This window comes from Micropterus salmoides, unplaced genomic scaffold, assembly GCF_014851395.1.
Source record: "Micropterus salmoides isolate LMB-PRFRI ecotype aquatic unplaced genomic scaffold, ASM1485139v1 Ms_hic_scaffold_8, whole genome shotgun sequence".
In the NCBI taxonomy this organism is placed as follows: Eukaryota; Metazoa; Chordata; class Actinopteri; order Centrarchiformes; family Centrarchidae; genus Micropterus; species Micropterus salmoides.
The window spans coordinates 35119880-35143403 of NW_024044570.1; the positions used below are offsets into that span (position 1 = coordinate 35119880).

Genomic DNA, 23524 nt, shown 5'->3' on the forward strand with positions numbered 1-23524 from the left:
ATTTTTATATTTTGAATTGTCACATGTCACCTTCAGTGTGATTCCTTTTACATAAATAAAGACATTTCCACATATATTGATGCAGTATGTGTCCCCTCCAATGTTGAAACCTATGCCCTTACAGCATTCACAAGAGCTTCATGGAATGGGTTTCCATGGCCGAGCAGCTGCATCCAAGCCTTACATCACAGTGCAATGCAAAGCGTCGGATGCAGTGGTGTAAAACACGCCGCCACTGGACACTAGAACAGTGGAGAAGTGTTCTCTGGGGTGAGGAATCACGCTTCCCTGTCTGGCAGTCCGATGGACGAGTCTGAGTTTGGCGCTTCCAGGAGAACGGTTGTGCAAAATGTAAAGTTTGATGGAGGGGGGATTATGGTGTGGGGTTATTTTTCAGGGGCCGGGCTTGGCCCCTTAGTTCCAGTGAAAGGAACTGTTAATGCTTCAGCATACCAAAACATTTTGGACAATTTCATGCTCCCAACTTTGGGGAAACAGTTTGGGGATGTCCCCTTCCTGTTCCAACATGACTGCGCACCAGTGCACAAAGGAAGGTCCATAAAGACATGGATGAGCGAGTTTGGTGTGGAGGACTTGACTGCAACCCGATAGAACGCCTTTGGTATGAATTAGAGCAGAGACTGCGAGCCAGGCCTTCTCATCCAACATCTGTGCCTGACCTCACAAATGAGCTTCTAGAAGAATTGTCTAAAATTCCCATGAACACACTCCTAAACCTTGTGGACAGCCTTCCAGGAAGAGTTGAAGCTGTTATAGCTGCAAACTGCCATCAGGGTGTAACAAGATACAGTACACTTTTTCTTTCTTTGCAGTGACAGGATTTCCTTTAATTACAGCTCTGTTACAAAATGCATGCCAAAAAGACATGGAATTAAAAGATTTGGAAAAGAAGCCCAGTAAATCAAGTTTAATAATGGGGTCTTGGAAATAATTAACATTATACCAGTTAGTTTTGGTGAGGAGGCGTAAACACTCTCAAACTTGGGTCCCATACAAACAATATGACAGCTTCCAGAGATCAGTTCCCACGTTTGACTGCTGCTGCTAACTGTTCCAGCTTCTGAGGGAGGGTGACAGTAGCAAAATGGACCCTGTCCTTCTTCAGTTTCTGTCTCACCGTCTGAGACAGGCCCAGCTCCAGGTATTCCTGCTTCTGCCTGTCATACTGAGGCCAACTGACCAGACCAGGACTGTTGGGAGAGCTGAGGAGATATTCAAACATGTCAGCTACAGACATAGGGGCAGTCTATTCAGCAAAGGAACTCATCTACAAATATGTTAGCTACTGATTTTATATGCTCAGCCTTTAGAATGGATTGTCTGTATACCTTTATACATTTTTTTGTCCAAAGCAGTCTTATTTCCTGGTTATATGGATATGAACAGAATGCTAATTTCAATTTGTCTCTGCATGCTTGTAACACTAGGAACAACATAATGTATAAATAACACATTTTGAATTAGCCTTATTTTTCTTAAATTCTTTCAGTTTGTCCAGTTTGGATATTATATACACCTACACAAACAGTAATCCTGTGGCCATAAAACCAAACAATGAGCTGCAAGAGGCTAAAAAGCTCCGTAGAGCTGAGGTGACATGCAGAGTGATAATTCACAGTGGGGTCATGCCTGTAAGCGGCCCTTTCATATTCCTTTAGTCTTTTTTCTGTTGTTAATATAAAAAAAAAAAGATTAGTGCAGCTTTAATTATATTGTTGTTATCAGGTGCTTACTCACCCAGTCCGGACAAAGCTGGCCCAGTATGCCATCATGATCCTACAAAGTCCGTCATCCTCATTGGCTATTTTGCCTAAATATGGGACAGGAGTTTAATCAGAAAATCAAATGCTGATACCCATTGACCATGATCTAACGTGACTTCAGTGTTTTTGTGTTGTAGCCATGTGGTCTTCATTCCTTCATTTATTCCACCAAGTCCCAGAGCATGGGCATGAAGTGGCCATGCCTCATAGTCAAGTCATATTACACAGTACTCACATGTATCTAATGAGTAAAGACAGGAGTAGGAGGGTTCATCTGATCTATAAACGTATATTATAGGTAGCATACTGGATTTAACCTACCTATTATTTTTATATGTCCGTTCCAGAAACATCCACCAAACATGAAGCCGACGTCATCTGCATGATCTGCCTTCACAAAGCTGGGTCTGCTGTGTTTGTGTATGTCAGCCTGGTACACAAACTCGTACATGTAAACTGGAACACCTGCATCTACAACACCAAGCAAACCAAAGACAGAAAAGACAAGAGGTGTAAGATGAAGGTCAAAGGAGCAATTGAGAAGAGCAATTAGCGAGTCTTTGCATTGTTGTTCACAGCAGGGTGGTGCATGAACTCTAAAAGTTGTCGTTTTCCTCATGTCAGGTTGACATCCAGTAATTTAAAATCTGTGCCAGCAAAATGCCCCAACTTCAACAGAACGTCCTCCTACACAGACCTTTCATCAGTTAGTCCTGTGCACGTGACACAAGCAAGTCACATTTGTTTCCATTGATTAACAGAGCTGCCAATAAGCTCTTTTTGAGCCTTGCCCCTCCTAACCTGAGTGGTATCCAGCCACCTTGACTACAGGCAGAGTCATCAGCAGGTCTCCCATGATTTCAGTGAAGCCGTCTCTGATCTCCTCTGGTGTTTGAGCGTCTTTCAGGTATTCATCTGCGATGAGGCTATTGGCAGAGGAAGCCTGGAACAGGGAGGAGGTTTGGACCATCAAGATTCTCTCTTATGCAGCGCTGTTTTTCAGCAATATTAGTCTGATATGGGTTTTCCAAAAAGAACATTTCATTACCGAGGTTAATGCCTAGTTAGCCTTTATCATGACCTCTTATCAGCAATTAACAATGCATACCATCCTCATCAGAAACAAAATTAATATAGGTTGATTATTACATGGCTTATTACAACCCATATTTATACCTTTTTGTTAGGCTGCGACCTCTAGGGAAGTCAGGTGACGAAGTATAAACAGCGACAACAACTGTGTACAGAGATTGATGGGACGGCAGGATGAGTCAAGAAAACCCAATACTTTCACTTAAGAAACCTACATTTGAGTCATGAATGGAAGAAAATCAAAGGTGACATGTTTTAAGTTAAATTACATTTTGTAGATGACTTGTTACGTGACTTACCTAATGTATATATTTTAACCCATACCAGGGATCTTTTCCTAAACTTAACCAAGTGGTTTTGTTGCATAAACCTAACCATTCTTTGAGAAGTTCACAATGTTTGTCACGTGTTAAATGGCCTGTGCACACCTGTCGCTGGACTGGAACGGGGAACGCTCATATGTGTCGTTTTGGGGAACGGTCATAGTATATGTTGCTGTGGAAAAGTCTTATATGTCGTTCTGGGACACTTGACAATTGACCTGTTTTGTTGTACGATGCATTTGTAGAACAGGGTTGCTGCTGGAAAATGGGTCTGACCCATTTACTGTTTTATTAAAAATGGGGGGGGGGGGTTCTCTGCTTTCCTTAAATCTCAGTTTTACACCTCTATGTACAAGTAGGACTTTGTGACATCACAACAAGTTTGGTATCCAATCATGGTCTAAAATGCATTTAACACAAGCGTGATGTAAAAACCTGAAAGCTACTGCTTGTGTTTAGCATTAAACTTTGGATTTCTCAGTAAGGGAGAAGGCAAAGAATTATTAGCTTGGTATATCAGACACAAATTAATATTCCAGGAATGTTTTTTAAATTTCTTTTAGGAAAACAAATCCAGGTTTTATTCCGTAAGGCCAGCTGAAGTAAAAGGGTGCTTTTTGCATTTTGTCAAGTAAACGTTTGTAAATGTTTCTTTGCAGTATTGGACACTGAAATTCAGCAATGGATTGACCACAGCCCTTAACCTTCATGTATTTTAACCTATTGTAATAATTTTGTATTTTTTTGTGTGTGTAAATTACATTGTGTGCATTTGTGTTTGCTCGCTTGCCTCAAATTAACCTATGAGAGATTCATTTTAAAAATGTCATTAAGTTGTTGTTATTGATTCTACCATCAGGAATTAATTTATCAGTTTAGTTAAATGTTTTGGGGCAAAAAAAAGTCAAATGATATATCATAGTAATAATAAACTGTTAAATTAAAAAATCAAATACACTTTTTAACTGATCATAAAAATCTTAAAAACAACTCTTCGACTTCAAACAAAATCAATCAATCATTCAATGTATTGACTGTCATCAACAAGTAGCAATAGCCATCATGGAGCTCACCCCTGCAGGATTGAACATGTTCACCACTGCCAGCACAGACTCTCTAGTCATCCCGTTCTCCCAGCCAGGAGGGGCAAAGCTCTGTGATCAACATAACAAAATGTTTCAAAATGAGTTATAGATTAAGTACAAATATAGAAATAATAAAGAAAAAATAAAGCTATCTGTTGATTGAGAGACACTGACATAGTGGAGATGTTATAGAGGCTGGGCAAAGTATATTATGTCTGAATATTTGGATTGAGAGCATTGAGAAGTGTGTGACCTGAGGCAGGATCCATCCAAACTCATGGTTGGTTATTCCCATCATCACTGGAACCTTCAGCACTTCTTTCCTCTTGAGAAGCTCCTCTGCCGTATCGGTCAGAAACACGCCATCCACCACGGCTCCCAGGTAAAGTTTCATCTAAACACATGAGAGAACTCACTGTTATCAGGGAAACTTTGGCCAAGTGGATGAAGGAAACCCCAATATTCAGTGGCGATTTACCAGCCAAGGGTGTTCACAGGCTGCCATCTTGTGGTTAAAGTTAGGCTTGGCACTGTGAATTTGATGTTACAATGAACCTGGACAAAATGAAAATTCCCTTTTGGGTGAGATTTCTATTAGATTATTCACCTTCTGTAATTCTGAGCAAAAGAAATGGCAGAACCACATCATATTTACACCGTGTTTCTTTACATAATTAGCTTGAATAACTTATTATCTACATTAAAAATTTGTGTGTTTAAGATTTGGTCTAGATTAATCCACTGTTCCTCCATCTGAAAATTAGAAGGTTTTGTGACTAGTTTTGGCCTCCTAATTTAAATTGAACAACAAAGATAAAAGGATCCAGGAAATGCTAGAATGAAATACACAATCAAATTCAACCTAAATACATCTAGAGAATAACATCTGCTGGTATATGTTCACAAGACCATTTACCTTTTTAGTCGTGTCAACTAGCTCATCTTTACTTTTCCCCCTCATGCACTGGACCAGTTCCTCTGTACTGCTGCGGTCACATCCAGTAAGGTTGGCAACAATCTAGGTAGAGGGACGAGATTAATGAAAATCACAAACACATAAGAAATATATCCTGATATTATAGTTCTTAAGTAAAAGTGGAAATCTTTACTTGCTGTATCTGCTTGTGTATCCACATGTTTGAAGTGCACTTACTGTAAGTCTCTTTGGATAAAAGCGCCAGCTGAATAAATGTAATGTAACATATTCTTATTATTATCATATTTGCTCTGCTAGCATTTCTGCTGGATCTATGCTCTACTTAGCTCGTTTGTTTCTATTTACTGGGGGAAAAAACATTAAATGAGAATTATTTCTTTAAGTAAACCTGTTAATCTGCTCGCCGGTACAGGTTGATGTACTGGCAATGTTATAAACCCTGTTACGCAAAAGAACCAGAACATTTGTTTCAATCAATCCAGTAAGGGAGTTTAATCATTGAAACATATTTCCTATATGGAAAAATCTATATTAAAGTCTCCTCACACATGACATGTCTGCATCTGATAGGCAAGGCAGTGCGAGACCAAACAATGGTTTTATGACTGGATTTAAATGTTGTACCAAATGCCTTTGTAATTGGCTTATTCACTACAAGTGAATCTATGATAGGAAACAATGGCATGACTTTTTGTATGTTTTACAATCAACTCTGGCTCCTGTGCATATGTGAAAGAGCCTACAGATTACTTTAAAGCTGCACTTATGAACACTTTTTTATTAGCATTAAGTCAAATGGCTTATGTGTAATGTAAATGGGGTCATTCTTGGTGGGGAACCCACAGAGAGTTCTTTATTAATTATCAACCTGGGGAGTTCCTTTTTAGCTCAGTGCAGCTTTTTAGTCTATTTTCGGCCAATATTTTGGTTTTATGGCATGGAACAGTCCTCTCATCAACCTCATGAACATAGTGGAGCATTTAGCAGCTAAATGGCCAGATGGTTCTATGGAGTTGGTGGAAACCAAAACAGAGCTAAAAGGAGAGTGAAAATTTGACTCATTTCAACAGGTGGACACAATCATAACTGGGCTTTAAACATAGCTTTGTGTCTGCTGGGTGTGTAAATTAACAACTGTTTACTAACATGTTACATATTATACATTCACTACATTCTAATTGCGATTTGTCTCAGACCATGCCTGTGCACAAATGTTGAAGACCAGCTGTCTTAGAAAAACAAACACACACCTTTTAACTAAATGCATAGCATATTATGACCACATTTATTAAAATAGACAATATTTAAAACCATTCATTTACTAATGCATTGGCCAAATTACCATGAACTTGACCAAAAAAAAAATGTTTTGATTTTCATTGTCATTGCCTATAATGATCAGCAACTCCCACCAATTTCAGTGCCATGAAATTGTGCATGTGTTTCAAATGTTAATTAGTAACCAACTGGTTAATTGGTAGCCTATTAACTGGCATGCAGGATATACAAAAGATTCCGATTTACCTCCAAGTGGGTATTAAGATGGCATATCTATCTAGATATTACATGCGTGCCTTCAGGAGAGAGTGCATCTTCAGAGACCGACACAACATGTTTGAAGAGAGTAGAGAATGACTTATCACTCGTTTCTTACTGTCGAGACAGGTTTTGCTGCAGCTATGCAACTCCTTGGAACGGCATCTAAGCCATGGGGACATACTGCTCTCACTCGATAGACCTTCTCAGGCTACTTTCCTGGCTACAGGGAAATTTCAGGGAAATAGTTGATCAAGCTTGAGAATGGCAACCTTCTCTGAGCCGTGCCATCCCAAAGGTTTTAAATGGCAACACTAAGCTAATGCCACACCAGAGTAACACAAAGGATGGTTCTCCTCTGAGAAGGTGTGCAGGATCAGTGTGACATGCCGTGTCCTTCACAACACAGCAAAAGAAACACAACACTTTTCATTAATATATTTTATTCCTGTTACTATGTCCTTCCAGGAAAGCCTGGCTGGTTGTAGACATCCTCGGTCAGGCCTGAATGTAATTCCTGGGCTGTGCTTTGGGAAGTGGATTGTATGGCTGGTAGCTGGGAGTGGGCACGCCAGCTTCCAATCAAGCATCATTTGGGCCTACAATTCACATTACAAGTTTTGTTTGTGTTGCTATTTTCATTTGAGTAAAATGTAATCCTGATTCCTTTGTGCTCATTAATTAGAAAAGACACAATTTATTGTAATTACCTCTGGGTGAAAGTCCTTGCTGGATGTCATCACTTTTACCCTCATTTCTTGGAAACACCCCACTTGATTTTGAGTCTCTTATCTTCGGCTGACAGATCAGGTGGTCCTTGTCCTCCACCTGTTTCTTTCTTTTTCCTCTGGTCTGTTAATTCTTTTTTTGCATCAATTATTATGTGAAATAATTTCTGTTTTACCTGAGCCACAGTCCATATCTGAGACACAACATTCACCGTCTCAGTCATTGCAGCCTAAGCTATACTTTTACCATCTTCACTCCGAAGTAAACGCTTTGTAAATGGTGCCGCTTTTTACTTTCTATTCTCAGTTTGTTCAGTCGTGAAATTCTTTGCTTTTTTCCTTTATGCGCCATGCTTCTCTCTTAAAACAACTTCACCGCTTTCTCCATGATAAATCCTCTGATTGCAAATACCGGGCATGCACGTGCCATTTTTGAATGATTGAGATTGACTAACATGCGCACTGTGGAACAAAATTGGCTGGTGCGCACGTGTCATGAATCAGACTGTAATATTGCAAGCACTTATTTTGTGTGCAAAGCAAGAACATTTCTACGCACATATCAAGTCCCATGAAGCATGTGATAGAATTCATGCTAATGTACAAAGTTTACATACTACAGTACCTTGGCATGACCCAAAGGATGGCTTGTAGTATAGGTCCCAAGTGTTGCTACTCCACTTTGAAAAATTGCCCTCTGAAACAGTCCTTCTGCTTGTGGAGACAGAGTCTGTTCATGAGGAAAGAAACACATGCAATCACTTGACAAACTGACATAATAAATCCAAGGTGCACTGAAATTTGTTTATCATTGTAAATGTGCGTTTTGAATCATGTTCCTGTTATTTCATAATCAATACATGCTGGTTCAGTAAACAGCTTAACATGTTGTCTTTCTTGCAGTGATTAGTTTTATTTCTACCAGTATGGATGCACTGATGGCTCCTGCAGATTCTCCAGCAACTGTGACAGTTTGTGGATTGCCACCAAAGGCCTCAATATTTTCCTGCACCCATCTCAGGGCTGCCAGCTGATCCAAGAAACCCCAGTTGCCCTGAGCATGTTCGTCTCCAGTGCTTTGGAACAGGAAACATCAAGACACCATTTCACTAAGAACAATCTCTGCGATACTGTGGATGTTAACAGTTTTTTTTTTTTATTTGAAACCTCTGACAGAAATGTGATGACCAAAAAAATTCTTTACCTCAGGAATCCCAGAATGCCAAGGCGATACTGAATAATAACCAACACAATGTTTTCATAAGCAGCTAACGGAGCACCATCATACTGAGATGCTGCACCCATTGACAGACCTCCTCCATGGATCCACACCATCACCTGACACACGACACAAGAACAAAATTACAGGTGTGAAACCTTCCCCGGAACAGTTTGGACCAAACGGTCGAACCTTGGTCAGATGAAAAGAGGTGGTCTTGGTTATTAAATTAAATACTGAACAATGGTTAATTTCCTTTCTAGTTTTAAAACTTTTTTGGATGGTTCAGACTTCCGGCCCTATTACAGGAATTCCTAGCAGGCATTTGTCAGAACCGGAAAAAGTAAATAACAACAAAAAGAGCCATGGTAGCACATGGGGAGAGGAGACCAAATTATTAATTTAATTATTGTGATAATGACATCAAAATGAATCTATTCATTCATTTTTCTCAATTTATTCAAACTGGGATGGATGCCTTTGTTCCCCCCCCCCCACCTGTTTGGCATTAACTCGCGTCCACTTTCACAAGCTTTAGTATTGGGTTCACACAAGTTGGCTTCTCTAATTGGAGATGTGCAACTAAAGGTTTTGCGAGAGATTCAGCAAAGAACATTTGAAATGCAGCGGTCTCTAGATGGAATTCTGTGGTAGTAGTGCAACAGGATTTGGAGTCTCCACACTTGTTAACAAGGGGCAACTGGAAAGGAATTGCTGATATCTGAATAAGATTGTGGCAAATTGAGTTCCTTGTGACACACAAGCAACCGCTGAGGAGGATGTTGGACACTTTGGAGTCAAGAGAGGAAGGGAGAAGTGCACCATTTTTGTCTATGATGGAGAAACATACAGTTAGGAAAGACGATGCCCTAGGTTAATGCCACGTATCACACGAAATTAAAAACAAGTTAGAATATGGACAGGACCAAGGATCCAACTGGTTGCGAGAATGTGGCAATTATATGGTCGTTATCTATACGATGAAACCAGAGGTGAAAAGTAACCAATTACAATTACTGACGTTACTGTAATTGAGTATTTATTTGTACTTTTTAAATCTGTAATTTTACTTTTACTAAAGTATGTTTTGTTTAACATATTGCACTTCACTACATTTTCAACAGTTTTCTGACAGCGGACCAATATTTCAGAATGCAACAGTCAGGAGCAGCAGACACAGAGAGCTGTTAGATAAAGAGCTGCAGGCGGAAGGCTGCCCACCTTTTCAGCCAGGTAACGTTAACCAACTCCTTTAACTTTCGCTGTTCGCAGACTCATGTTGTGTGCAGCATAAAGTCAGATCATGACTGCTCACATAATTATGGAAAATACCAATAACTGCCTGACAATAGTTTGTTCAGCTGCCCCAGACTTCTGTGACCTGTGGTGTGAAAAGGCAGCTGCTGTTACCACCAGTAACTACAGGTGACTCATGCACAATAGCGGGCAGCTGCATAATAGTGTCAAAAGCAGTTGATTAATGCCAATCAGAGTTATAATTGAGCCTTCGCTAAGCCGTACCCCCTGTTGCTAAGTCTGACAAACTGTCAGACTTTTATCATGGCGCTGCCACTGTCTATAACTGCACTCCCTGGAGATATATTGTCTAATTTTTGGGGGGAAAAATGTGCATTGTGCAGGTTGTATTCAGGCTGTCAAACTGACTCAAACTGACTCAAACTGACGTGAAAAAACAAAGACAGAAGCTAAAGTCTACAATCAAAGAACAACTTAAAAGTGAACCACTGTATTAACTCACCTGACTATTGAGAAAGATGACAACGATATTAAGGATCAACAGTGTTCCTGTACAGCTGGGTAGGACTCTATTCACTATTACAGTCATTAAAAAGCAGCTGGGTAGGACTCTATTCACTATTACAATCATTACAAAGCAGCTGGGTAGGACTCTATTCACTATTACAGTCATTAAAAAGCAGCTGGGTAGGACTCTATTCACTATTACAGTCATTAAAAAGCAGCTGGGTAGGTCTAAATCTCACTTCATAGAGTTTATGGCACTTGGGATGAAGGACGTCTTAATTTCATTGCCAGAGGGACTTTATATCGCCACCTGGAGCTCAAAAGCTCAAATTGTCAAGGCCTTTTGGGGTTTGCCAGTTATTTTGCATGCCACAATCCTAGTTGCTAGTGGGACTTCCCAAAAACCCGACAGAAAAAACAGCGGAACTAGAATCCAATCCCAAGGATGTGTCAAAGTAGTAACTAGCTAATCACAGCACGGTAGTTCGAGACTTGACACAAAACAACTGAGAAAAAAATAACGGTGATAGCAAAAAAACAGCAGAATTTACAATATACTCAGCTTTAAGACAGGGTGTGAGCAAAAAAAACATGAACACCTTACATTAGAATTCAGTCCAGTAAAACAATAATATCAGCTAGCCACTAATGTCACAAAGGTAGTGTTTAATGCAGGGCTGATCTACTTTATTGCTTTTGCACTGTAAGGAGAGTTAATTTGTCCACGCCTGTATAAACACGCTGTTTCTGAAACCCACCGGCAGTTTGTCCCCTTTTGTTGCATTAGCTGGAGTGTATACGTTCAGATACAGACAGTCCTCTGAAAGCTCTGTTGGGGTGTATTGCATTGACATGGTCCTAGAAACATTCAAAAGTATTTCTGGATTCTGGATACACCTGAGATAGAAAGACATAGTGTGTGTCATCCAGACAGAAAAAAAAAGTCACTCAAATTTTGTCATGTTCGGTACCCCATTCAGTGGTCACTCAGTCTTACATGGGGGGCTGGTGTGTGCCGTCCCTGTCTCCCTCCCAAGGCTCTGTCTCCTGGGGAGCAGCAAAGCGGAGGGGCCCCACAGGGGGGCGGGCAAAGGGGATTCCCAGGTATTGCTTCACCCTCTTATCTGTACCTTTCACCGTCATGTATTCTCCTCTGATTTGGCCATTTTTCAGAGAGACCACAAGGTCGATGCTCCCTGCTGAAGATACAAATGTTTGTTTTGTGTTAAACGACCATTACAAGGTTACAATTAATATATATTTCACATTGCTATAAGCCATTTTCCCAAGACATGCAATACCTTGATTGCCTTTGCTTTTTTAATGTGTTGAAGTTATCTTGACTTGAAACTTGCTTCAATTAGGTAATCATTCACAGTGAACATAATGATCTGCTAAATGTCAGTTATCTTATTTTTGTGTACAAAGTGTGGTGATAATATGTGTAGACTGATTTGAAAAGACTGCACTGTATTGCTATTTGATAATAACAACATGCAAAGTGATTCAGACATCTTGCCAGAGACTGGTTGCCTAACTCAATCAAATTTCAAGTCTCTGTAAGCGTCAAGAATTTCACCAACTCTTCAGGTTCTGCCACTCACTCAGGCTGTACAATCAAGTCATTCCCCTCACCTGGTTTCCTCCTCCCATCTCCTCAGCTGCGGCTCATTCCCTTGCCCCCTTGTGTAGATACCAGTCTACTTTCATTTAGTCCCTGCCAGTTGCCTTGTGTGTTTTCACTGAGCTCTCTATTTCCTGATCTGCCTGTTCTGACCCTGCTTGCCTGTTTTTTGGAACTTGGATATCCTGACTGAACCTGATTTTTTGTTTACTTAGTTACATATTGGAAATATCCCAAGCAAAATCTGGCAAAGTCCTTTTCCTCTTGATACTTTTCACATTTTTTTTTGCTAATATTTCTGTACTCACAGTTAAGCAACATCTATGTAGGACTTTGATTTGTAACTTCTTCCACGACTTGTTTTTAAAAAAGTAAACCTAGCAGTTAGACATGCATGTACGCAATTGTAACAACAACAACAACAACAACAAACTGTAAATTCAATCCAGAGATTACTTCATGGTTCTGGAAGAGTCCTTAATCCAGTTATTGTTTTATGAAATCCTTTCAAAATGTCTTAAACTCACACACAGTGGTCAAACTCCAACAAGACTCTTTTTGGTAGCTCCTGAAAATTTGACAATGTAAACAAGGTTTCTTTTAGTCAAATGTCAATACGATCATGCTTTGTCTTACGTAATTTATTTTTGTTAGGTTGTTGTTAATATTCCCTGGGCTGCTAAGATATTCTAAAAGTGTACACTGTCATTCACAGTGGCTGGCTCATCAGAATGTCCTGCCCTATTATGAGGTCAAATTGAATGTTTTCTTACCTGGTGTTGCCTGTGCTATCGCTGTCAGCGCAGGAAGGAGATAAACAATGAACAGTGCTGTTCTCATTCTGACCAAGCTCAAAGCAAAGATAGAAAGAATTACAGTGTACTTTCAGAGAAGTAGTCCTCTGCCCCCTTCTTGGCCCTCTAGCACCACCCCTCACACACACACACACACACACACACACACACACACACACACACATACATATATGCAACTATCCTTGTTAGGATGTTGAACTGATTATAACTAGTTCATGCCTAACCTTAACCTTAAACTAACCTCAATTCACACATTACCCCTAACCAGGATCTAAGAAATTACGTTTTGCCTCTTTAGGACAGGGCATGGGTCCCCATGAGAACTTCTGGTCCCGACAAGGTCGGTGTTTATAGTGGAAAAGGTCTCCAATAGGTATCACAAACACAACCACACACACACTCTTTAAATTGTGAGGACATGCAAACATAAAGTTAGTACATCCACGTCCAACCTCCCACACACACACACACACACACACACACACACCACAAACAAGCTCATTTCGTCACAACCACAGCTCAGCATAAATAGTATAATCTCATTGATTTAACAAGCAGATCTCTGACCGCTGAGTCAAAAATGACAAAATCCTGCTCTTTGACCGCTACAGCTCAATGCTGCAAGCGATAATTTCTATGATACTTTCATACGTTCTACAATATACTAATTTCACAAAGGTCTCTTTACTTCTGAGAGGCACTAAATAAGATTTAGGTATTTAGGAGGATAGAATGTTTACAACAATTCCTATAGAATTTTATTTACTGTGGAATGGAAACTGATTAAGAAATTAACTGCTAACATTATGTTGATGCGCTTCTGTCAGTTATTGCAGTATAGACATAGATTGTATGGCAAAAGTACTACCAGCAAAGGTATTGTTGAATGTTATTAGTGATTCTAACTCTCCTGAATAACCAATACATGGTCCTGACTATTTTGACAGCTGGATGACATTCTTCTAGTCCTTCACTAAAAAGAGAAGTTTCAGCAGTGTGAGTGGGAGGAGAGTCCATAAAAAGTGTACATAACATTTAATACCGTATGTTCTATTTACCTAAACTGTATTTTGTGTTGTTACAACTGAAAATGACCAGACAATTTCTAGCATTCAGCTTCAGTGCTCCTTGCCAAGTCTGTGGAACTCTATTGAAGGGATCTACACCAATCCTCCAAAAATGGAACCATGACATTAAAGTACAGTGTGTAATGTTTCTGAAGCTCTGTTGACAGAAATGCAATATAATATCCATAACTATGTTTTCAGTGGTGTATAAAGACCTTACATAATGAACCATTATGTTTTTATTACCTTAGAATGAGACATTTATATCTACATAACCGCGGGCACCCCCTGTTATGACGGTGGTATTTTGTCGTCATGTTTCTAACATTACCAACAACGAACAAACAACGCTACAGAGCGTGTTTCGTCATCACGCCGTTCTTCTTCTCCTTGTATAATTCCGGCAGGTTCAACGCCCGTCCCTACATTAAATACATACATAGAAGAAGAAGAGGGAATAATAATAATAATAATAATAATAATAATAATAATAATATACAGTCTCTGAGTAGTCTTCTGGTTTATTAGAAGTAAGAAGAGAAGTGACATTTGGACAAATGAACGAGCACACACGTTATTTAGCACGAGAGTCGACCTGTGGATGAAGCCAGAGGAGTCCGGACAGATACAAACAGCTGACGGCAGAAATCACGGATGATGTGGATTTTTCCAGATGGAAGGCTATAATGTGGGACAGATGTTTTCTACTGGAAAGGTAATTAACTTAAGTTTGTCAGACTTTAGCGATGCAAATGAAAGCTGTTTTTTGATAGCTTTAGCTTGAAGCTGGCCATAATCACAGAGACGTGAGGTGTTTCCCATGTCAGTGGTGTGAAATATGTAGTTGCATTAATTTCACATCGCCCACTTATTCAGTGGGTTGGCTTTGCTGATTACCTTATAGAGACAATCAGCTGATGTAAATGTAAATGCTCTGTAATTGTATAGCGCCTTTCTAGTCTTTTCGACCACTCAAAGCGCTTTTACACTACATCTGCATTCACCATTCACACACATTCATTCACTGAGCCTAACAGAACACATTCACATTGGCAAAACAGCCACCAGAGGAAATTTGGGGTTCAGTATCTTGCCCAAGGATACTGCATGGAGATGCATTGAACCGCCGACCTTCTGCAACCCACGCTACCTCCTGAGCCACAGCCACCTCAGTAATGTTAATTGGTAAGAAAACTGTAATGTTAGCTTAGAGCATGGATGTATCAGCCAGCTAAACCTTTACTGCGCTGGTAGAAAAAATATGTTGTTGGATTAGTTTTATGTTGTTAATCTCTCTCTCCAGCGTCCTGTTTTGGTTTTGTTACCTGGGTGAGACAATCAGCTGATTGATAATTGGCAATAAAATGGCAGCTTCCAGCATCAAAGCTCAGATCAGCCAGCTAAACTTTTAGGGGCGGTTTCCCAGACAGAGATTAAGCCTAGTCCCAGACTAAAATGGAGAGTTAAGGCAGACTAACTGGAATTGGATTTCTCAGACATGGTTTAAAATAGTCCCAGACTTTCCCTAGTCCCGAATTACAAAGTCTGATTTCCAGAAGTCTGATTACAACTAGTCTAGATTTAAGCAAAGGCTTAAACTAAACCTGGCCAGAGGCAGGTTTAACTTCAGATTAATTGATGTTGGTCTCCAGATTGACCTTAGCAATAGAGGAAAATGGATTACATGGACCATATTAATGATGATGAAAGAGCTCCATTTAGACAGAAGGGTGGTTATGGACGGGAGCAACACACTGAATGATCTTGATGAAATCAACTTTCGTGACCGTTTTCACATGTACAAAGCAACTGCAGCAGACATAATTAGTCCACATGACACAAGGCTTTCATCTGATTCCTGTAGGGGAATGCCTATCCCTCCTTTGCTACAAGTACTGATCACCTTAAGGTTTTTGGCATGTGGAACCTTCCATTGTGAAACAGGCGATTTGTGTGGCGTAAGTGAACCAACTGTGTGCAAAATAGTTCACAAAGTGTGCAAAGCTATATGTGAACTGAAGGACGACTACATCAAGTTTCCTGATGCTGCTGGCCAAGCCAATTACAAGGTGGAGTTCTTTGAATATGGAAACTTCCCTGGAGTCATTGCCTGTATTGATGGATGTCATATTCCAATGAAGTGTCCCTCTACTGCAGATTCTGAGGAGAAAAATCGTAAAAACTGGTTCTCAATAAATGAGGTGTATGCACTCCCACTATGCAGTTCTCCAACATTGTTGCACGTTGGAAAGGTGCAACTCATGACTCAAGAATTTTCCAGAACTCCTGTCTGTACGCTCAGTTTGAAGGTGGTCAACATAGTGGAATCATACTTGGTGACAGTGGGTATGCACAGACCAACTTCTTGTTCACCCCTTACCTTCATGCAGTCACACCTGAGCAGCAGCGGTACAACCAAGCTCATATCCGTACCAGAGGTACAGTGGAGCGGATGTTTGGTATGTGGAAGAGTCGTTTCCAGTGTCTCAGAAACACATTGCGCTTTGAACCAAGAAGATGCTGCATTGTCATAATTGCAACAGCAGTGCTTCACAATTACCTCAAACAGCATGGCTGCCCAGATCCTGAAATGGAACATAGGGATGAACCAGATCTTCCCATGGTTGTGTCATGATCGTGGTGTGGAGGCAGGTTGGAGGACCCAAACGCAGGACACAGAGCGGAGCAGATATAGTGCAACAAAGGGTTTTAATTTAACAAAAAGCGAGCACACTTACAGGTGAGTGGCTGAATAACAGAAATCCAAAATCCAAAAGTACAGGGAGACGAGACAAGACAAGCAAGGCTGGTTACAGGCAGGCAGAGAGTACACACACGACAGACTGAGGGGTAACATGAACAATGACCGGACAAGGACAAGACAGAAACACCAGGTATATATTCACAGGGACTAACGAGCAGGGCGGGAGCAACACAGGTGACAGACATGAGACTAACGAGGCAGAGAGAGAGAGCAGAGGAAAACAGAGAGACTTGACATGACAAGCAGACTATATAGCACATACTGGACACTAGACAGGACAGAACCCAAAACTCAACATACTAAGGCAGATACTAAACTCAAAAGTGCAACACAAAGGATGGCCAACCGGCAGAGCGTGACAGTACCCCCCCACGAGCGTCTCCAGACGGTCAACAAAACCCAAAACAGCACAAAATTAAAACAAGGCCCAAGCCGGCCCAGGGTGGGCGGAGGGAGGACAGGAGGAGGGCAAGTCGAGCCAGGGTGGGCGGAGGGAGGACAGGAGGAGGGCCAGACCAGGAACTCTCAGGTGGGTGGCCAGAGGGCAAGGCAAGGGGGCGACAGAGATCGGGAGGTCGCACAAGCAGGCCAAGGGGACAAAACAGTCCGGGGGAACCACCCAACAGGCAGATCATGCCCAGGAAACAGGGCAGGTAAGGCACTTGGCCTAACATGCAGGGCAGGGCAGAGGGGCAGAACAGTTCAGGAGGTCGTCCCGGAGGACGACCACACTGGCCAGGCAGGGCCACCGACCTAGCACGAGGAAGAGGAATCGGCTGGGCCACCAATGGAGATGGTGTTGGTCGGACCACCGACGGAGCACGAGGAAGAGGAATAGGCTGGGCCACCAACGGAGATGGTGTTTTGGTCGGACCACCGACGAGGGAACAGGAGTCGGCTGGGCCACCAACGGAGCTGGTGTTGGTCGGACCACCGACGAGGGAACAGGAGCCAAGACAGGGGGAAAAACTCCAAATGGGAGATTGTTGTGCTGCCCTGAAGAACCAGCGATCTCCTTCGATGATGGAGAGCCCAGAAAACAGGAAGTCAATGACTTAATCTAAAAGGCCAAGGGAAGATCTGCACCGGGGCCATAATGGTATTCCACACAGAGTGTACAAGATCTGCGAGAGGCTGAGGAGACATCTGTGGAAGTGGCTGAAGGTTGCATGAAGGAATAACTACTTGCCAGAAAGCTGGCTCATTGCTGAGGGATGCTTTGTTACCAAAGAGCAGAATTGTTCAAGCACAAATGTGCTTAATGTGGAGGGGAAGGTCTTTTCTTCTCAGATTTTTAGTGAAAGACTGACTTAAATTCAGAGCACCTAGTACATTAATGCCTCTGTACAGAAAGCCAGAGTCCCTAGAGTTCCCATTTGTATTGAGCACAACAGTGTCCTCTCAAAGATGACTGATGCAAAGTGGAAACTGGGATACCTGGCAGTCCATTGGCCCGCAAAGCCCGTAAAGAGTCTGGAGAGGTGGTACAGAATTGAACTGAATGACAAGCTAAGTGTGAAGGAGACGCTCAAATAAGCAGAGAGGTGGCCCTGGAGAAAAGTAGCCTTCCTGGGAAGTATAATGTAAGGGGCTAACCAGTGATACGTAGGTGTTCGCCGTATACCCACTAGGAATGTTCATAGATTTCCGTATACCCACTTAAAATAGTGAGATGATACGTAATCGTTTTGTGACAGAACTTTCACACGTTCATTCAAAAATTCACCCCGTCTATGTTGCAAAGCTCTGAACTGACGTAGCCTGTGACTGACGTCACCTACCAAACAACGACACAGCTGCGTGGCGGTCACTTGGCGCACGATTTAAATGGACTAATATGAATCACTTAAGGAGATGTGAAACGCAAGCAAAGGTCTCGGGTTACGTATGTAACCCTGGTTCCCCGAGAAGGGGAACAAGACACTGCGTCGGTTGCGACACTATGGGAACGCCTCTAGGCGTAGCAGGTCTGAACGTGAATGAAATCACTCCAATCCTATTGGCTTGTTGCTAGAACGGTAAGGTGTGACGGAATAACCGGAGGAGTATAAAGCACACCTGTACTATACCTACTATGAAGCAGGTGCTTCAGGCGGGGAGAGCAGTGCGGCGGGCCGACGCCGTGTCTCGTTCCCCTTCTCCGGAAACCAGGGTTACATACGTAACCCGAGATGTTCCCCTTCGAGGGAACTCGAACTGCGTCGGTTACGACACTATGGGAACGAGATACCCACTAAACCGTGCCGAAGACCCCGCCTGCCCTAGTGTGCAATAAAGTGGCATGAGTAAGAGGAGAGCGCACGAGTGCCAGGTGCCGAAGGAAGGTCAAGACTGTAAAACCAAATGAATGTGTGCGGAGTGGCCCAGCCAGCCGCTAAACAAACATCCTGCAAAGAGGCCCCGGAAAGGAGGGCTTGAGAGGCCGCCATGCCTCTGGTAGAATGAGCCCTCACAGCCACAGGTGAAGGCAAACCGCGCACCTGATGGGCCAGGGAAATAGTCTGAACAATCCAGTTGCTAATAGTATGTTTGGATGCAGGGAACCCAGCCCTGGGGGACCCAAAACACACTAGCAGCTGGTCAGCCTTCCTCCAACGGGAGGACCTCAGTGCTCTGACAGGGCAGAGCAGATGAAGTCTCCCGTCCTCCGCCGTCACATGAGGTGGAGGATGAAATGCCTGCAGCACTGTGGACCCTGCCGCACAAGAAGGCACTTTAGGGATGTATCCTGGACGAGGGTGCAGGATAGCCCTAATATTCCAGTCAAGTGCTTAGCCTCAGCTGACTCCAGGGGTTCGAAGGGGGCCTCAGCCAATGCCCCAAGAACCACCGCCAGATCCCAAGTGGGAACCTTGGACCGAGTCGCAGGTCTCATCCTCCGGGCACCACGGAGGAAACGTACAACCAAGGGAGGTTTCCCCAAAGACCCCTCCCTCAGAGGGGTGTGGAAAGATGAAATAGCTGCCACGTACACCTTGAGGGTGGAAGGGGAAAGACCAGCAGAGAACCGGTCCTGGAGGAACTCAAGTACCTGAACCACCGGGCAGGTAACAGGGTCCACCGACCACTCCCTACAGTGGAGAAAACACTCCACTTCAGGCCGTACATCCTCCGTGTGGACGGGGGCCTGGAGCTGAGGAGGGTCTCGACTGCTCCGGCTGTTAGACCCGCCTCTAGGTACTGTGCCCCCTCAGGGGCCAGACCCACAGTCGCCATATGGTGGGGCAAGGGTGAAGAACCCGGCCCTGTGCCTGGGACAGCAGGTCTATCCTCAGAGGGACCCGCCACGGCAGGCCGTCCAGGAGTGATCATGATGTCCGAGAACCACACCCGGGTTGGCCAGAACGGGGCTACGAGCAGTAGGCCGACATTGTCCTGGCGGACCCGCTCCAGAACCCCCGGGAGCAGAGCGACTGGGGGAAAAGCATACAGACGTAGCCTCGGCCACGAATGTACCATGGCGTCCAGACCCAATGGGGCTGGAGGAACGAGAGAAAACCATAGCGGGCAGTGCATAGTCTCTTGAGACGCAAACAGATCCACGTCTATGGGGCCGCACTCTTCGCACAAGAGCTCCACCACTTCGGGGTGAAGTCTCCATTCCCCGGGCCTCAGCCCCTGCCTCGACAGCAGGTCTGCTCCCTGATTCTGCGTCCCCGGGAGATACATCGCCCTGAGCGATAGTAACCTCTGCTGGGACCACAGGAGGATCTGACGCGCCAGTCTGTACAGAGGGCGCGAGCACAGACCGCCCTGGTGATTCAGATAGGCCACCACCGCTGTGTTGTCGGAACGAACCAGTACGTGGTGGCCTTGGAGATCGGGTAGGAAACTCCTTAGAGCCTGGAACACTGCCAACATCTTGAGACAGTTGATATGCCACTTGGATTGATGCATCTGCCAGGATCCCCTTGCAAAGCGGCCGTCCATGACCACGGCCCAGCCCGTGAGGGAGGCGTCTGTCGAAATGACCAGCCGGCGACAAGACCCTCCCAGCATGGGCCCCTGGGACAGGAACCAAGTTTCCTTCCAAACTGATAGGGAACGAAGATACTTGCGCGTAACCCAAATCAGACGGAGAGGATTTCCCCTCGGGGAAAAACCCTTGGTCCTTAGCCACCACTGCAGGGGTCTCATGTGCAGCATGTCCATGTCCAGATGGTATTACGCTGGACGCAGCCGCCAGGAGACCCAACACTCGTTGAAAGTGTTTTATAGTGATGGCGTGGCCTAACTTCACCCCTTTCACGGCAGCCAATATGGTGTTGACATGTGCCGGAGACAATTGTGCCCGCATCGTTGTCGAATCCCATACTACCCCTAGGAACGTAGTCCGTTGGGTGGGCGCCAGCACACTCTTCTTTGCGTTGAGCCTCAGCCCTAAATGCCGCAGATGAGCCAGAATGACATCTCGATGCCGAACCGCCAACTCTCGAGACTGGGCTAGGATGAGCCAGTCGTCGATGTAGTTGAAATCCGGATGCCCTGGAGCCTCAGCGGGGCCAGTGCTGCATCCATACACTTGGTGAATGTGCGAGGGGAAAGTGCCAGGCCGAATGGAAGAACCCGATACTGGTAAGACACACCCCCGTAGGCGAACCTCAGGAACTTCCTGTGAGAAGGACGGATGGAGACGTGGAAATAGGCATCCTTTAGATCTATCGAGACGAACCAATCCTCGGATTGGATGTGGGGAGAAAGACTCCCCTATCCCGGTCTTCCCTGAGCTCCGTCGGGACTGGATGACGGTCCTCAGATCGCGTCTCTCAGAAGGCTGTGAGAGCGCCGTCTCGCTGCCCCAGCTCCTTGGGGGGGCCCCCGAGAAGCGACACTCTGCTCAATCTTCCTCTCCTCTCCGTAGGAGCTCGTAGAGGGAAGGGACCTACGCCTGGCAGCCTCAGCTGCCTTGGGTCCAGACCAGCGAGGGAGGTACTGGCGGAACACTTCGCCCTGTGTCTAACGCTCCGTGCTTCTGCGAAGCTCCGCCAGATCTTCCTCAGAGGGACCCCCCCTCTGAACCATCTCCTGTAGCAGATCGGCTTGGTAGGCTTGAAGCACCGCCATGGTGTGCAAGCTCGCACCTGCCTGGCCCGCTGCCATGTACGCCTTCCCCACGAGCGTAGATGTGGTGCGACATGGCTTGGAGGGTAACGCCGGCTTCTCCAGGGAGGACACAAGTCGAGGGGAGAGATAGCTCGCTGTGGTGTCTGCTCCTCCTGTGGCCAGTTGATGTTGAGCTTAACCACGGCTCTAGTCACCACCTCCAGAAGCACGTCATAGTCGGGCGCCGCCTGATGACGCCGCCCCAAAACCCGGAAGTCATCGTCCACTACTGAGCCTCAGTACCCGCATGGACAGGGCTTCGCAATGGGCGCAGGCAGCCCCCTCGAGAGCTGCCCGGGCGTGCTCCATCCCCAAACATGAGACACACATCACATGAGAATCTCCATCCGTGATGTACCGAGGGCAAGAAAAAACACACCTTCTGTACATCTGGTTGCCGGACATGCTGGTAGACTTCTTCTTCAAGTAAGACACACTGCTTGTAGGACTGGAGCTTTCAACAACATACAGAGCGCGCCTGCTGAATAGAAAAAAGCTAATGATGAGTGTGTACAAGTGTGCTTTATACTCCTCCGGTTATTCCGTCACACCTTACCATTCTAGCAACAAGCCAATAGGATTGGAGTGATTTCATTCACGTTCAGACCTGCTACGCCGAGAGGCGTTCCCATAGTGTCGTAACCGACGCAGTTCGAGTTCCCTCGAAGGGGAACTCAAACTACACTCTTTTAGTGTTTTCATAAACCTGCAGCTAAGCTGCTGCCCTCCGGGTGACACTGCAGCTGCAGCAGATGACACGAACAGTTGAGGAAACACAGAAAACTGATGCTGTTGTAACGTTACCTGCTGAGTAAAAATAGCATATAGGCCTATGTTATCATTAACGCTATCAGTAACGGAACTGTAACAGCATTGCTTGTCTATTGAATTGAATCTAGAACTAGTTAACTAACGTTAGTGTGGTGGATCAATGAATGCAGGACACTGTGTGTGTGTGTACAGTAGTAGCAGTTCCTGGATGCTTGCTCATGCATTTAAGCTGATACAGTACATAACCTACGTTTGACAATGGTTTTTGGAAGATAAGTGAGCTTGGGAGGATGTGGACCACTTTTGGTGTCCTGTAATAATAATAATCTTTATTTGTAGAGCACTTTTCAAAAACAAGTTACAAAGTGCTTTAACAAGTGTAAAGACAATAATACCCAAGAGACAATACAAAAATAATACAAGATAAAAGCAAGAAAACATTGAAAATGTTGTGGATTGCGTGGTGTGGGGACAGAGAGGACCCAAATGCAAAGTTCGGAGGGAAGGAGGTTTATTGAGGGAGAAAGGGGTAAAGGGACTGGAGTGGAGGAAGAGGTGGTTGTCGGGAAAACACAGGCACGGTGATTACTGGCAGGTGTGGCAGGCGGACGAGGTGGCTGATGAGATGCAGGTGCAGGTAGTTGGCTGGGCTCAGGAGCAGAGGGAGAGAGAGAGAGCACACAGGGGAGAAAACACAGGGGGGCAGGCAGAGAACAGAAAACCAAGGAAAAAAGCAGAAAAACTGATAAAAAGGAGAAAAAAACAGGAGACTCACCGTCAGCTGGGCTGCCACCACAACAGAAAAGACTAAAATACACGTTTAAGATAAATATAAAATTAGTAAAATAAAATAAAAGGGATAAAATAAAGTCAAATAAGATCGGGAAAGGCTCTCCTATAAAAGTATGTTTT

At 44.0% G+C, this 23524-nt stretch overlaps 1 protein-coding gene across 2 annotated transcripts; it reads right to left on the reverse strand.

Moving 5' to 3' along the window:
• Positions 1–816: 816 nt before the first annotated feature.
• Positions 817–13086, reverse strand: ces3 (carboxylesterase 3). Of its 2 annotated transcripts, XM_038706633.1 has the most exons (14): positions 12866–13086; positions 12620–12660; positions 11466–11667; positions 11227–11365; positions 8690–8823; positions 8408–8561; positions 8111–8215; positions 5201–5302; positions 4538–4678; positions 4273–4353; positions 2586–2727; positions 2106–2255; positions 1759–1831; positions 817–1223 (listed from the first exon to the last, which is right to left on the reverse strand). In XM_038706633.1, the coding sequence occupies exons 1-14, from the start codon at positions 13069–13071 to the stop codon at positions 1040–1042; spliced, it is 1854 nt and encodes a 617-aa protein (XP_038562561.1). In that variant the 5' UTR covers positions 13072–13086; the 3' UTR covers positions 817–1039. The 2 variants fall into 2 exon arrangements, with proteins under 2 accessions (XP_038562561.1, XP_038562562.1); XM_038706634.1 differs by lacking the exon at positions 12620–12660 and having other exon boundaries at positions 1040–1223; positions 12866–13023.
• Positions 13087–23524: the final 10438 nt, after the last annotated feature.

Excerpts from the sequence above, each read along its gene's own strand:
- ces3 (XM_038706633.1), bottom strand. The coding sequence starts at position 13,071 with ATGTGTGTGTGTGTGTGTGTGTGTGTGTGTGTGTGTGTGTGTGTGAGG. Across the intron at positions 2,256-2,585 it reads GGTGGCTGGATACCACTCAG|ATGCAGGTGTTCCAGTTTAC; the intron begins GTTAGGAGGGGC and ends TTGGTGTTGTAG. Across the intron at positions 1,224-1,758 it reads GCCAGCTTTGTCCGGACTGG|CTCTCCCAACAGTCCTGGTC; the intron begins GTGAGTAAGCAC and ends ATATCTCCTCAG.